At 38.8% G+C, this 14988-nt stretch overlaps 1 protein-coding gene across 2 annotated transcripts in view; it reads left to right on the plus strand.

Annotated features, from left to right (window-relative positions):
- The window catches only part of nlgn4xa (neuroligin 4 X-linked a), a 92143-nt gene that overhangs the window by 21831 nt on the left and 55324 nt on the right, over positions 1 to 14988 (plus strand). For both annotated transcript variants that reach the window (XM_047151247.2, XM_017456833.3), the window contains one exon: positions 4157 to 4309. In XM_047151247.2, coding sequence (XP_047007203.2) covers positions 4157 to 4309 — 153 coding nt within the window. The remainder of the gene's footprint in view (positions 1 to 4156; positions 4310 to 14988) is intronic.

Consider the following 14988-nt stretch of genomic DNA (forward strand, 5'->3'; position numbering starts at 1 on the left):
TGAGTTTCAAAGGTTCAAAGCCCCGTAGCATGTTTAAATTCCTAGTAGTTAATAAAGTGCTGACTGAATTATCACTCAAATAATAAAACAGGAGAGACTTGGTGTAATCATCGATGGTCCACTTTTGCTCTTCTCATAACAAAGGTTAAGGATTTGGGTAAAAGGATTCTTCCATCAACATAATAAAACACTCTCCTTTACCGATCCCTGAAGAACATCTTCACTAAAGGAGACAGAGCCATTATCTCGGTTGAATAAGAGAGTGTGTTGCGACGCTGAAAGTTGTACACTAGCGCAGAGCTGCAAAATAGATGCCCTCGCATTAGCGTGCCCGCCTGGCTCCTGCTCAGATCCTGACCAAGATTAATCACCTGTTAACATGGGTTGTTTTCTAGTCCCTCTTTCTCTCTCTATCTCACTTCCTTTCTTGCATCCTTTACCTCTATTTTCTTTCTTCCTAACTCATAAGTTCCTCCTGCTATTTGTCACCCTTCCTCCTTTTTTCTTTCTGTGCCATCTTCTCTCTGGCTCATGTTTTGTGGATTGCTCCAAAGCACTCCACTTGCCCAGAGGCAATCTCTGCACAGAATAAAGGAATAAAGTGTGTGTATGTGTGTATTAATCACTCAGGAATAGAAAAATCATCTAGAACTGAATGTTGTGAATGAATTCTGATTTTGCAGGGTCATAGATAAAGCCCTAAAGTGTAAGGGTGGGCAATATGGCAAAACAAAATCTTCAATATTATATGAGATGTTTGAAATATATTAGATGTAATGCGCGGCAGGCTGGGAAACCTCGTAAGATTTGCTCACTTTGGCTGAATTCTGCCAAACAAGAAAAATATGCTACCTATAACATTCTCTCATAGGTTATATTTTTGAAGTAAAGGAGCCATTTTAATAAACACAGTGGTAAAAAAAAAAAAACAAAAACAGTCAGATTATTAAAACCTGTCTTTCTAAGTGTGATTTCCTCACACGGTGAATGTCACGGATTGATCAAGTTATTGAAAAACTATGTGCAGTAGAAAAATAAATAAATAAATAAAAAAACAATCAATTCAGTTAGTAATCACATAGCAGCTGTCAAAATGCCTGAGATGCTCCTGTATCACAATCGGAATAAAATCTTTAAATGCAATTTTCTCCCTTTAACATGGAGGGAGGTTTTTTAACACCTAATTATCTCTTTGAGGAACAATGCCAGCAATTATGGAAATGTCACTTAAACACTTTAAAAAAAGCAACATATATATATATATATATATATATATATATATATATATATATATATATATATATATATATATGTCTCTGTCCTAGTATAAATTGAACTAGCAAGTTGCCAGAACTAACAGAATTCCTTAGGTTTTTTTTTTTTTTGTTTTGTTTTTTTATTTTCAGTTTTGGCATTAAATCTATATCAAACTACCTTCTGATTCTTTTGGCAAAGATACATGATATGGTAACACCTTTAAACTAGCAAACTCTAGCGTGTTTTTAATCTACACATTTAGCTGTCTAGATTGATAAGTTAGGTTAATATTATTGTGCATTGAGCAACAGACTGTTAACAAAACAGTACCCATCATAACTGTATAAATTGTGTATGAAAGATTATACAAATCCTGCACATAAGTGCTAGTGTATGAACGCATGTTTGATTTATCTAGCAAGCTCAGTGGGGGATATTTCCTCTGGCTAATAAATTGCGCTAACATGTTTAAACTACATGGCTAGCTAGCTAGCGAGATGGACATGCTAGGTTAGTACTGTTGCTCTTAGAGTGCATTTACCTACAACCTGTTAGCAAAACAACAGCCATCATAATTGCACAAGTTACAGACACGCTTTATTTATGAAGCAAACTCAGCGGGGACTATTTTATCTGGTTAGCTACATATCTAGGGGATAATGTGACAGTATTGCTAGAAATGCAACAGCAGTCATATAGCAGCTAATAGCTAGTAGCTGTCACGTATCAAGAAACTCTGGACTCCACTTCCCATCAGCCACTGCACTGCTCTAGTTGTCACATGACCACCTGCACCCGATTCACGTTTTGGTTAATGAGCATTCACGTGTATATATAGTCCTGGTCTGCACTATGTGCTGGTCTTTCGTTGTCTTAGTCCCCTGTGTTCCATGTTTGACTCATGTTGTTTATGTCTCGGTGTTTGTTTCTTGCCACAGTGTGTTTAGTCAAGTTTTCTTAGTGTATTCGTTTCATAGTACGTTTGGTTAAATAAATGTCTTTATCTGCACCTGCTTCTGGTCCAACCCACGGCTTGTGACAGTAGCTGTCGAATTATTTCGGTTCTGTTAGATTGAATTGATTTCACACATTGGAAATGATGTACATTTTTATGAGATTATAGTCATATATGTGCTCATTTTAATGAACGTTAGTTTCAAATATATCGTCAAATGACCTCCTTTGCTAGGATTAATGTACTCCCATTAATGTATCCCTTGCTAGACTACATGTACATGTTAGCAAAACCCAGAATGACTAGCAGGATAACTGCTACTGGTTAGTTCATAGTAATGTTACAAACACAAAAAGTGCATGCTGAGGGCAGGAGCAATAACAACACACACTCTCAGACCCACAAGCTACACATCGCTATAAGCTAGCCACGGTCATAACCCTCTCCTGATGGCATTTGCTCTCATTCGATCTGACATTTAGCACAGGCCTGAGGAGGCCTTATAGTGGGTGCATACATAAGCCTCAATAATCAGGAGAAGGCTCCACAGGCACATAGCCTGTTCATCATCTGACAAATGTATTTCATCATCTAGTTCTATCCCTGACACCTGCTTCCCATGGATTTTCTTCTGTTGTTGGAGTTTTTAGTTTCTCATAATGCGCAGCTGTAGGCATTCATTTGGAGAGCAGCTGATAATGATCTGTGAAGCTTGCTGGCTATTTGTGGAATGATACCTGTGCCTAGTATTCCGCCAACCCATTCATTTATAATCAGCTGCTTCTTCAAGTTTGCTAATCAGACGCTATAATCAGGGCAGGAGAGAGTCGCAAACGGTCGACTCATCTGAACAAACTATAACTATGACCTTTTGGCGCTATTGCTGATTGGTTCAGTGGAGCTCTGTCTCAACTAATGGTGGAATCAAAACACTAATGAGATGTTGCTATTTGAGGTAAAGCTCTCTTGTTTCATTAGTCCATTGGTATCAAACTACAGAGAATGAGAAATGGAACAAAAATACTATTGGGTGACTCCACGAGTAATCGTTAAAATACCTCAGAAACCTCATACCAGTAAATGTCATACACATGTACCCCTATGAAATATATGGAATATTCCACACGCCACCTGTTCAACATGAAGGTGCCAATTTTTCCAAACCATCAGCAAAGAAACCTTGTCAAAATATGAGATTGTTGCCTGAGATGGTTTTGAATGGCATGTTTTCTTAGATTCAGTGTTTTTTTTTTTTTTTTAAGTTTAATATTTAATTTAAGGGCTACATGACATCGCAATTATGGTATCACCCAATTATGTTAAGGATCTCAGCCAAACCGGAATACACCCACTCAAAAATTAGACATAGATAGAGATAGACAGTTGCCATCATGCACTGTGTACTGTTCAGTATTAAGCCGTTTCATGATTTTTAATAAAGAATAATTAGATAACGATGGCTTATTCTGTATCCAGTAGGTAAAATTCAATTTGAACAGCCTTTAAACTCCTAATTTCCACTTGGACTTCTTGGAGTTGTAACTTTTGAGTGCTATGATATCACTAATTACAGCCATTTAGTTGGATAATTAAAAATGTTTTGCTCTTTCCTGTTTTTTTTCTTTTTCTAACCAAGCTACTGGTAATTTTATAATCCACACAGAAGCATAACAAGCGCTGGCTTACTGTGAGCATCAAGTCGTTCTGACCTTAAATAGTCCAACTTGTGTAAATGCTCTGACATGGGATGTAGAAAGATTCAAGTTGGAGAATACCACGTTCTTAGTTATCATGACCTCAACGTTACACTCTGCCGATTGGATTACACTCATGGATTATTAACCACCACTCATAACCACGACTGACCCCAGACGTGGCCCAGAAAGTCTTTCTCTTTAATGTCCCAAGCACTTGTATTCATAGTTTGTTTTTTGGCTTTTCCAGACATCCACGATGAGAACGGTCTTAGGCCCGTCATGGTATACATTCATGGCGGATCTTACATGGAAGGCACAGGGAACATGATCGATGGCAGCATCCTGGCCAGCTATGGAAACGTCATCGTGGTTACGCTTAACTACAGACTGGGAGTGTTGGGTAAGTCTGGCTGTTTGGTTGTATTGGGTATGATTTAGCTTCTAGTCTAACACTCATTCTGCTGGTTTAACAACAGGTCACTCTTCTCAAGAACTGCTATTACTAGCTTTTGTAGAAGTAAGTCAGAGTGAAGGTGCTTGACTGCTTCACCCAACAGCCAATAGTGTTGAAGATAAACCACACCCTTGCTAAAGTTAAACAAACTTGACAGCAGCATAGTGAGTTAGCTGAATATGGAAGACAGTGAACTGACCACAACATGGCGAGAGCCGTTTTTCAACTGTGGAGGATTTCTCACCACCACTTTCACTGACTCCTGTCCACTGTCACAAAGACGATTTTCGGTGTGTTTTTGGAGCTAATTGTGTACATGTTGATCGTCAGAAACACTAATGGGTAACTGAGAGCCACAGGGTCTTCACTGGGTGCCATTTAATTGGACAATTGTAAGACTAGCACATATCAAAAAATTGTAGTGTTGTGTTTTTTTGGTTGTTTTTTTTCCCCCAGAAGTGCTAAACTATAAAAGTATAATGAGAATATCTTGAAAACTATTTCTACAAGATGTCCACCGATCCTTAAAAAGTTTTAAAATAAGGCCTTAATTAGCATTGTCATAAATTTACATTTCAGAGGTCTTAAAAATGCAACCGAACCGGCACTGTAAAGAAGATTTTGATTTTATTTTGGCTTGTTGCTGTTTGAAATGATAATGAGTCTTTATTGATCACGTATGCACAGTGAAATTCTTTTCTTCACATACCCCAGCATGTTAGGAAGTCAGAGTACAAGGTCAGCCATGATACGGCACCCCTGGAGCAAAGAGGGTTAAGGGCCTTGCTCAAGGGCCCAACAGTGGCAGCTTGGCAGTGCTTGGGCTTGAACCCCCGACCTTCCGTTCAGTGACCCAGAGCCTTAACCACCAACCACCACTGTCTCAATGGTGAACCCTTATGAGTGTATTGCACTCAGAGTGTGTGCGGCTCATCATTTAGAGCGGCTTGGTTCACAGTAAACGCCGCTCCACACAAACTGTGCTGTGAGTTTGAGTCGCTTATAACGTGCGTTTAGACACGACACACACCAGATTCACTTTGGTTTTACGTTAGCGTAATCTCAAACATTTTTGTGGGTAGAGGTTTACAGCATTTCACCTGATTGGTAATGAAGTGAATTAAAAAAAAACCTGTTGCCAACTAAACAGAGTTCTTCCTTTATTACTATTATTATTATTATTATTATTATTATTATTATTATTATTATTCAGTGCTATATTAATATTACAAGATAGCTATTTTTGACAGATATTTTCTTCTTCACGAACATGTAAGTACATTTATAACATTACTTGTTACATTTCCCTGGCAATAAATAAATAAATAAATAAATAAATAAATAAATAAATAAGTAAACACTGCTGCGAGGGGTTTTTTAATTCAGCTGCTGAGGGAGTGATGGTAAATTTGACATCTTTTTCTCTTCTTCCTGCCGTAATTCAGCCGTAACACTCTAGGAAACTCATGGGAAGGCAATGCAACATTTTTTTTTTCTCTCACTTTTGGAGCAAATGGTAATACAAAAAGGATATTTGCTGTGGACTCACATATACCTCTATAGAAGTTTACCTTGCTATATGTTTACTTAAACCCAGAAATGGATGTATATGCATGAACACAATCCATTATAGCTGATGTATAGTGTAGCATGATTGAAGTGATTTTAAGTGCAGGTCTTAACATTTTTTTTTTTGGAAATGACTTGAATATGGTATTAAAAAGTATTAAATCTGAAGTGCTGATACCTGCAGAGACCCTGTTCTAGATACAGTTATACTATCATATTGGTGTAGCTTTGAAACACAGTTTGTGATTTCAGGTGCACTTTAAGTCTTAGCGTAGCTTACTGTATGTGAGATGTTTTACACTTGCGAGCCTATTACATTCTAAATATACTGAATATTAAAGTTCTGTGAATATAGACATTTAGTTTATTAGATATACAACTGATAAATTGTTCAACTTTTTTTTAAAGGGTCATACATGGTTCATTTGTGTTCTGTTTTGTCTGATATTGGAAGGAAAGTAAAGGGAAAATATACGTGTTCCATGAACAATTCTCACATTGAGTAGATAGAGGGGAAATATTAAAATAGCAGCACATATATATATATTTTTTTTTCCCGCTTCTGTCATGCTTCGAAGGAGCTGCTCTGCTTACCATTTGTTATCGGCTTGAGCTGTCGGCAGAGCTCCCTATATTTAGTTGCGCTGGAGCCAAGGGGAAAGGTGTTCTGGAAAAAGTGTGCACTGCAGGGAAATGGAGGAGGGGGAGAGAGCTGAAGCCCTCGTTAACAGCGTACATCTTCTGACTTCCTGACAACACCAAGCGTTGGAGTAGATCAAGGCCATGTCTCAAATACACATCATCCTCACTCTTCTCCAAAGGCCTATCAGGGATTTTAGGAAATGTTTGGCTTTGTGGTTTTTTGAGGGGTTTTTTTTCCGATGTGTGTCATTTTTAGTGTGGAGAAACTACACTTCTCTAAAGATGAACTGGATAATGTATATCCCCAAATTTGACCTTCATTCAGTGTAATTCTGTTCAGCTCATCACAGAATGATTAGGTCGCACTACATAGGGTTAGGTTTGGGCCAGGGTTACTATTGTGCTAGTGTTAGGGTTGGGCTAGGGTTACTATAATGCGAGTGTTAGGGTTGGGCTAGGGTTACTATTGTGCTAGTGTTAGGGTTGGGCTAGGGTTACTATAATGCGAATGTTAGGGTTTGGCTAGGGTTACTATAATGCGAGTGTTAGGGTTTGGCTAGGGTAACTATAATGCGAGTGTTAGGGTTTGGCTAGGGTTACTATAATGCGAGTGTTAGGGTTTGGCTAGGGTTACTATAATGTGAGTGTTAGGGTTGGGCTAGGGTTACTATAATGCGAGTGTTAGGGTTTGGCTAGGGTAACTATAATGCGAGTGTTAGGGTTGGGCTAGGGTTACTATAATGCGAGTGTTAGGGTTGGGCTAGGGTTACTATAATGCGAGTGTTAGGGTTGGGCTAGGGTTACTATAATGCGAGTGTTAGGGTTTGGCTAGGGTAACTATAATGCGAGTGTTAGGGTTGGGCTAGGGTAACTATAATGCGAGTGTTAGGGTTGGGCTAGGGTTACTATAATGCGAGTGTTAGGGTTGGGCTAGGGTAACTGTAATGCGAGTGTTAGGGTTGGGCTAGGGTAACTATAATGCGAGTATTAGGGTTGGGCTAGGGTAACTATAATGCGAGTGTTAGGGTTGGGCTAGGGTTACTATAATGCGAGTGTTAGGGTTGGGCTAGGGTAACTATAATGCGAGTGTTAGGGTTGGGCTAGGGTAACTGTAATGCGAGTGTTAGGGTTTGGCTAGGGTAACTATAATGCGAGTGTTAGGGTTGGGCTAGGGTAACTGTAATGCGAGTGTTAGGGTTTGGCTAGGGTAACTATAATGCGAGTGTTAGGGTTGGGCTAGGGTAACTATAATGCGAGTGTTAGGGTTGGGCTAGGGTAACTATAATGCGAGTGTTAGGGTTGGGCTAGGGTTACTGTAATGCGAGTGTTAGGGTTGGGCTAGGGTAACTATAATGCGAGTGTTAGGGTTGGGCTAGGGTTACTATAATGCGAGTGTTAGGGTTGGGCTAGGGTTACTGTAATGCGAGTGTTAGGGTTGGGCTAGGGTAACTATAATGCGAGTGTTAGGGTTGGGCTAGGGTAACTATAATGCGAGTGTTAGGGTTGGGCTAGGGTAACTATAATGCGAGTGTTAGGGTTGGGCTAGGGTAACTATAATGCGAGTGTTAGGGTTGGGCTAGGGTAACTATAATGCGAGTGTTAGGGTTGGGCTAGGGTAACTATAATGCGAGTGTTAGGGTTGGGCTAGGGTAACTATAATGCGAGTGTTAGGGTTGGGCTAGGGTAACTATAATGCGAGTGTTAGGGTTGGGCTAGGGTTGTTACTGTATTAACGATGACGGATTGGATTGAGAGAGACCTGCGATTTGCTTCAAAACACTTCACAAGTTATTAAACTTGGCTCTGCTGCTTTACATTCACATGCATCGTGTCACAGCAGCAAGGTCAAAGCTCTCGCCAATTCCCACCAACCTTCATAAGTCACTACTAGCCAAATGCTGCAAAGTTATACAGCTTTGCCCTCCAAAATGCTTTATTTTTCAATCTTTGCGAGGCTTCAGAAGTTTGCATAAGCCTTCTATTAATGTGTGGAAATCACTAGACCATCTAGTGCCTATGAGAATATTCACCTAATTCATCTTGATTATTTTTCTTGTGATGTCATGCTCATGGTGAGAAGAGGACATGAAGAGAGAGATTTTTTTCTAGATTGTTCTACAGATGGGTGACCAATTAAAGAGGGAAACTGGTGGTTCTCTAATAGGGGGGTTTTGCTGTCGTGGGTTGACTTCTTCTACCTGATCTATCCTATGATTCTATGATGAAACATTTTTGGTCACCCCATGATGTGGTCATTTTCGGGATGGCCACGCCCCCTATCCAATCACTGAACGGTTTGACAAGGATGACAGTGATGTATTCAGTGGCCTTCACAGTAACTAGATCTCAATCATATTAAACACCTGTAGGAGTGACTTGTTAGACAGCACTCTTTATTACCAACCTCAGCATAGGGAATATCTTTTACAAGAACGTTGTTCTTCGCTCCAGTAAACTTCCAGCGAATCAATGTCAAGGTGCATTGAAGCTGTTCTGTTGGCGCAACACCTTACTAACTCAATTTATAGTAATAGTACTGGAGGTTAAATCCCAGGATAGTGGTTAAACTGGTTAAACTGAGTTAAGTGGTTAAACTGAGCCATTTTGTGTGCGATGAGAGCCTGCTGTCCTTCTTCAGTCCTGTACTGGCAATGAGAACCCATTTTACACTTTGAAGGTGAATCCTTAGCACTACGAAAGAATTTGGGTGACAGGACATGTTGTGCGTGCATATGTGTGTGTTTGTGTGTGGAGGGGACCCTGTATACAATCTGCTGTGTGTTTGGCCATGGTCCAGATTTACCAGTGAGATGTACATAAGGCTTCAGCTGTTTCTAAACCCTGAACATTTTAATCATTCTGTCCTCACACACTTACACACTTATGTCTAGGAAGCATCAGGTACAGACCAGCGTCACATTTTCCACCAATGGAATTATTAAACTGTATAATATGGGCACATTGTGATTGTATAGATTTAGATAAATGGGAGCTGGTGGCTGTAATATTTCAAATGTAACAGGGCATCCATGTTTTTGTTCGAGTATTGTGTGTGTGTGTGTGTGTGTTCTCATTCTCGTTGCTTTCTATAAGACAACACCATCTGTGCAGCAGAGTGTTTAGGACTGAGATGTGTCACTAGCACATGTGTGTGTGTGTGTATCTCACTCTCTCTCTCTCTCTCTCGCGCTCTCTCACCATGTACTTCAGCGTACTACAGTGCAGAAAGATGAAAACTGCTAGTTACAAACAGTCATTTAATGTTTTTTTTTTTTTATTATTATTTTGTTTTACATACACGCCAAGCTCCTGAGGCATCTTCGGCTCTGATTTCGCCATTTATCACTCTTCTTTAAGTGCTGCTTTACTGTGTTCCTCTTCTTAAACAAACAATATTCTATGTAAAAATATGTGTAAAAAGCACTGCAGCTTGTTTTTATTATTTATCATTTAAAAAAAAAAAAAAAAAAAAACCTAAACAAAAATACTATAGAAAGCACATTCCATTGCAACATTATAGGTCTATTAGCAAACTTTATTGTATTACAAAGACTGAAACTATTACACAGTAATTAGGCAACCATAATGTTTATTTTTATTTTATTTTTTTAAAGAATGTCATACGTTTTATATATATTATTAGAAAAAACTAAATTCATTCATTAAATTATTCGAATAATCTGAAAATCTTAATGCAGAATTGTAATATAGTATTGATAAGAAGGAAACGATGAGCAAACGGTTCTTGTTTTGCAAACCGAATCTTATTTAATGGCAGTTAAGTGCAGGTAGATGTAGAATTGTTTTGATTTGTCGTTTGGTGTGTCTTTTGTAATTCATTTGCATAAAATGCACTTAGAGGAAGTAAGCATTGCCTGTAGGGCGCTAGTGTGCATGAAGCGTAAGATCCACTACTCTTACTCCTTCTCCACTGCTGAGTCTAGAAGTGTGTCATTGGGTCTGTTGGGCTTCTGATTCCCCCGAGAGGAAAAGGTTGAGTAGAGAAGGACAGACAGAGCTCAGGGGATTTTAGTCCTGTCAGATGGAGGGAGAAAGAGAGAGAGAGGTGAGAATGAGATGGGATTTTAGTATCATTCAGTGCGTGACCAAGTGATTGGCACCTGGCACCTTTCTTCTCCTCTTGTCGCTCTTTTTTAAGTTAGTGTCAAACAGTGTGTGCAGGTGGTGTGGGTGTGATGAGCTAGAAGGCAGAGTGGTAGTTTCATGGTTGCTTTAATGACCCTGCTGTCTCTCAAAAATGAGAGTGAGGGGTGATGTGAGACAGGACGATCTGAAACAGAGCATGAGAAGGAGGAGGACAGAAGTAGCGAGGGCAGGAGATGAAAAAAAGAAGGAAGGGTGACAACCAGAGGTAGAGCAGCAGAGATGAGAAAGTGGTAGAGAAGGAGGAGTGAATGGGTTTTCATTCACAGGAAAAATATAGAAGACAGGTGATGAGTGTTGATATGAAAGGAGATGTTTGGGACGAAGTCAGAACGAGTAAAGAAACAGAAAGTAAGATGAGGAAATCTCAGATATTTAGTCTGTTAATTTTATGCTGTACAGGTATAGATAATTAATTTGCCGGGGGGGGGGGGGGGGGGGGGGGACGGACGGACAAGAATTAATTACCTCTTGAACCGTGCTTAAGTTTCTACAACAGTTCGGGCACTGGAAAATGAGAAGAAGGAATAAAATGCTAGAAAAAATAGTTTGATTATGGGCTATAAATCCCCAGAGACTGCACATTTTAGCACATTTTGTCACATGGCATACAGTTAAAATTCTGACCAGATTTAAACATTTTCATAGACTATTGAATTGGTCATATGTTGTTTTTATAGAATCCTTGGAAATGAATGAAACACTTGGGGGTGTGCTGTTCTAGGAAAAGAATCAACAATGGGGTGGTGTAACGTGCCCGAAATGAAGCAAAGTCACTGTTACTACCTGGAAGTTGATCATTTTCTTTATTTCCTTATCATTCTTATACGTTATACTATGCACTTATCATTTATGTTGTGGAACATCCTCAAAATGTCTTACTTCCTGTTGTCACTTATGTTGCAGCAGCTATAAACCGTCATTCTCCCACTTTCTCTTGTGCTCTTTTTCTGCTGTGACAGATTTGGCTACTAATGATGGTGAAAATTGCGACTTGTGTACTAAAATCCAACTAGCATTCACCTTGAAAACATGTGAGCTTGTGTACTAGCATTACCAGGCAGATATCTAGCAGGCTAACTAACGTAACCAACACATCTGATGAATGAAATAGTCGAATTTCGAAATGAGGCTCATACTGAATTCCCTCTGATGGCTGGCTACCTGTGGAACAATTTGAGCTAGTTTTTTAGCAGTGATGTCGGTGTTAGCAACAAACAAAATTTCAGGTGGCATGGGTGGAAAATGTGTAGAAATGTTTCTAGGCCAATTGTAATTGTGTTTTGAGCATTAAAAAGGTAAGTTTAAAATGACACGTTAATGAGTATGATAACCTTTGTTTTAAACATAACCAGCATATATACTCTTATTTCTACTCTACCATTTGGAGGAATGTTTTGTGTAAATTGTGTATTATAATGTTTGCTGAGTTACTGAAGGATAAAAGGGGCAATTCTGTAAAAATTAGCTATTTACATGACCAAATAAAGTGATCCTTGCACTGCATGCTGCAGTTGTGAGCAGACACTGTGCTATTTCGTTCTACAGTTATCATGTCATATTTTTTTTTTTTATCCCCTTCTAGCATTCCACTCCTAATTTAGTGACTAGCTCTAAGGAGAGTTCATGGCTCTTGGAAAGCAGGTCAGCATATTTTAGTTTCAAACCCCACATGGCAACCGAGCAAGCCGCACTTCCTCTAGGCTCCTACAGGTTCGTCCGTGATGTGGGGAAAAGCGAATTCCCCGCACAGATAAAAAACAAAGCTGAAAAAAAGGCTTCATTAACAAGACAAATGGAGCATCGTCTTCTCTCTCAGTGCTTTTGACAACACGTGCCTCTCTTGTGATTTCAGTAATAAAGCAAATCAACAAAGCCCCAGCCTCTAAAAGCTCTGCCGCAGCAAAAGGGTCTGACAACACTGGCAACCTGAAAGATCATCAATCAAATTCTGATTTTGTAAATGCATTTCAATCGGTGTTCTGTTTATTTTGTAGCCACACTGTGAATTAATACTTAGTAGCCGGTGGTATCAGACTCTGGTGTTTATAATATAATAAATGCAAAACTTCACGTGGGCGAACGTTCGAGCGAATAGCACCGTTTGTCATTTGATTTAAACAGCGTGCTTACATGTTTTTGTAAGATGCAGTTTTGTGTATTGTGAAGCATTAGACATGACATAGAAATGTTCATAATGTAGACATAACAAGAACAAGATGAGCCACACTTTCTAGTTCAAGATGCTTATTTGATCAGTGATGCTAGCAAGAGACTGTGGGGTTTTTTAATGTATTTGTGATCAGCCTAATTTCAAATGTAAGCTTGTCTACCCTATGGTTTGCCATCAAAATATATCACTTAAAACTTTTTTTTTTTTTTTTTTTTTTGACATTTATAGACCCAGTTAAATGGTAAAAATGCTTTAAAATGTTTAGTTGGCTTGGAGAACAAGAGACAGGTGATAACAATAAGGAAACAAACCGATATACAGAATTCGTGACTATAAATCATGTCAACATGGACCTAAAGTGTTCTGTTAATGGACATTTCAGGAACAAAAAATCTCTATGGTTTCAATAAATAAGCAGGATGGTATATATTATATATAGATTATGTAACAAGTCACCATATCCACAATTTTATATATATATATATATATATATATATATATATATATATATATATTATGTAATGAAATGATAATGTATTAGGACAAGTTTATTATTGTAACCCTGTGATTTGAAGCACTGTTAGAGCTGTTATTCTAGAAAATTAGTCAACACCAGAAGATGACCAATCGGAAATGAGAATTCAACTCTGGTAAAACAGAGCATTTTGACTAACGTTATTATGCATTTAAAACAAAAGACAAACAATGAAACGAATTCAAAATGGTCTGCTACATTTATGTTCATACATTATGTTCTCGGGCCTTGACACACTATTTGTTGTGGATGGACTTTTCTGAAGAAAAAAGATGTAGTTTCCAGAACTGTAAGTCAATAGTAAAACCACAGGCATTTGGCTGTCGCTGTTGGTCGATGCAGAGACTGAGCTTTTTTTTTTTTTTTTCTGTAAAAAATATCAGCAAAGCTGCTGCATGACAGCTTTCCACATTTGAATCCTGAACACAAGGGCACTCAGAGGTCTAGCTCAGCCACCATCATAATATCTGCTGCATGTCCACTGCGTGATGTGTATTATGCTGCTGTTCTAGTTATTTCCGTTTTTGAACAGCGAGGCCTTGATCAGGATGGTGGACGTAATTGCACAGTGCATTAAAGAGTGCGATTACGAGCCGGTCCGGAAAACAGTTTATCTCTCTACATTGAAAGAGGATGGAATAAACAGGAATAATGAGGCAGAACAGAACAAGGCACTGTAAACACGTTAGTAGGATTACTGACACAAGCAATTCGAGGATGAGGCTAAGATAAGTGGCGATCATAATGACTGGTCATGGCTGTGGGTCTTACACAATTGCTGGGATCTGTGAAGCCACTATTTATCCATTTCCTCTTGTCAAATGATTCTACTGTATACATTTTATAACAAGGACTTTAATTTTTGTATATTCCATCATGTGTGCCATTTTGTGCTCAGGTCTATAGGCTCACAAGAAGGCCTGCATTGGGCAGGAGATAAATGCTTTCATTGTGCTTTTGTGTTACGCAAGAGGAGTAAAGAAAAAAACAATGCGAGTTGGGAAATCGGTCTACAGCTTCCTCTATTTACAAGCTTAGATCTGGTTTGAATCGAAAACTGAAAACAGTTTTAAAAAATTAATGTAAAAAAAAACAAAACAATGCACAAAACAGTTAATGTACACTCCCTGGTTCACGTGTGTGTGTGTGTGTGTGTGTGTGTGTGTGTGTGTGTGTGTGTGTGGTGTTGGAGAGAGAACTCTGCAACCCACCACTAAGTAGTCAAGGAGATCTTCACAAAAGCACTTCTACACACAAAACTGCCATACAATACCCCCATGATACAAATTAGTTCCTGCTATCTCTTACGTTATAGCAGCTTTAAACAGGTGGCAAAGGTCGTTCCCTTACCAGCCTCTTAATTCTTGTTTTCGGGTTAATAAGACACAAAATTCAGCTTCTTATAAAAAAATATATATATGGTTGTTGGTAAACTGTTGCCATATGGCAACAATGTGCAATGGTGGAAAGTATCAAATAGTCCAGAATACCCCAAAATATATGAGATTACATTTCAAATTACAGCATTTTCCAGACTATAAA

The sequence above is a fragment of the Ictalurus punctatus genome, chromosome 26 (genome assembly GCF_001660625.3).
Source record: "Ictalurus punctatus breed USDA103 chromosome 26, Coco_2.0, whole genome shotgun sequence".
NCBI lineage: Eukaryota > Metazoa > Chordata > Actinopteri > Siluriformes > Ictaluridae > Ictalurus > Ictalurus punctatus.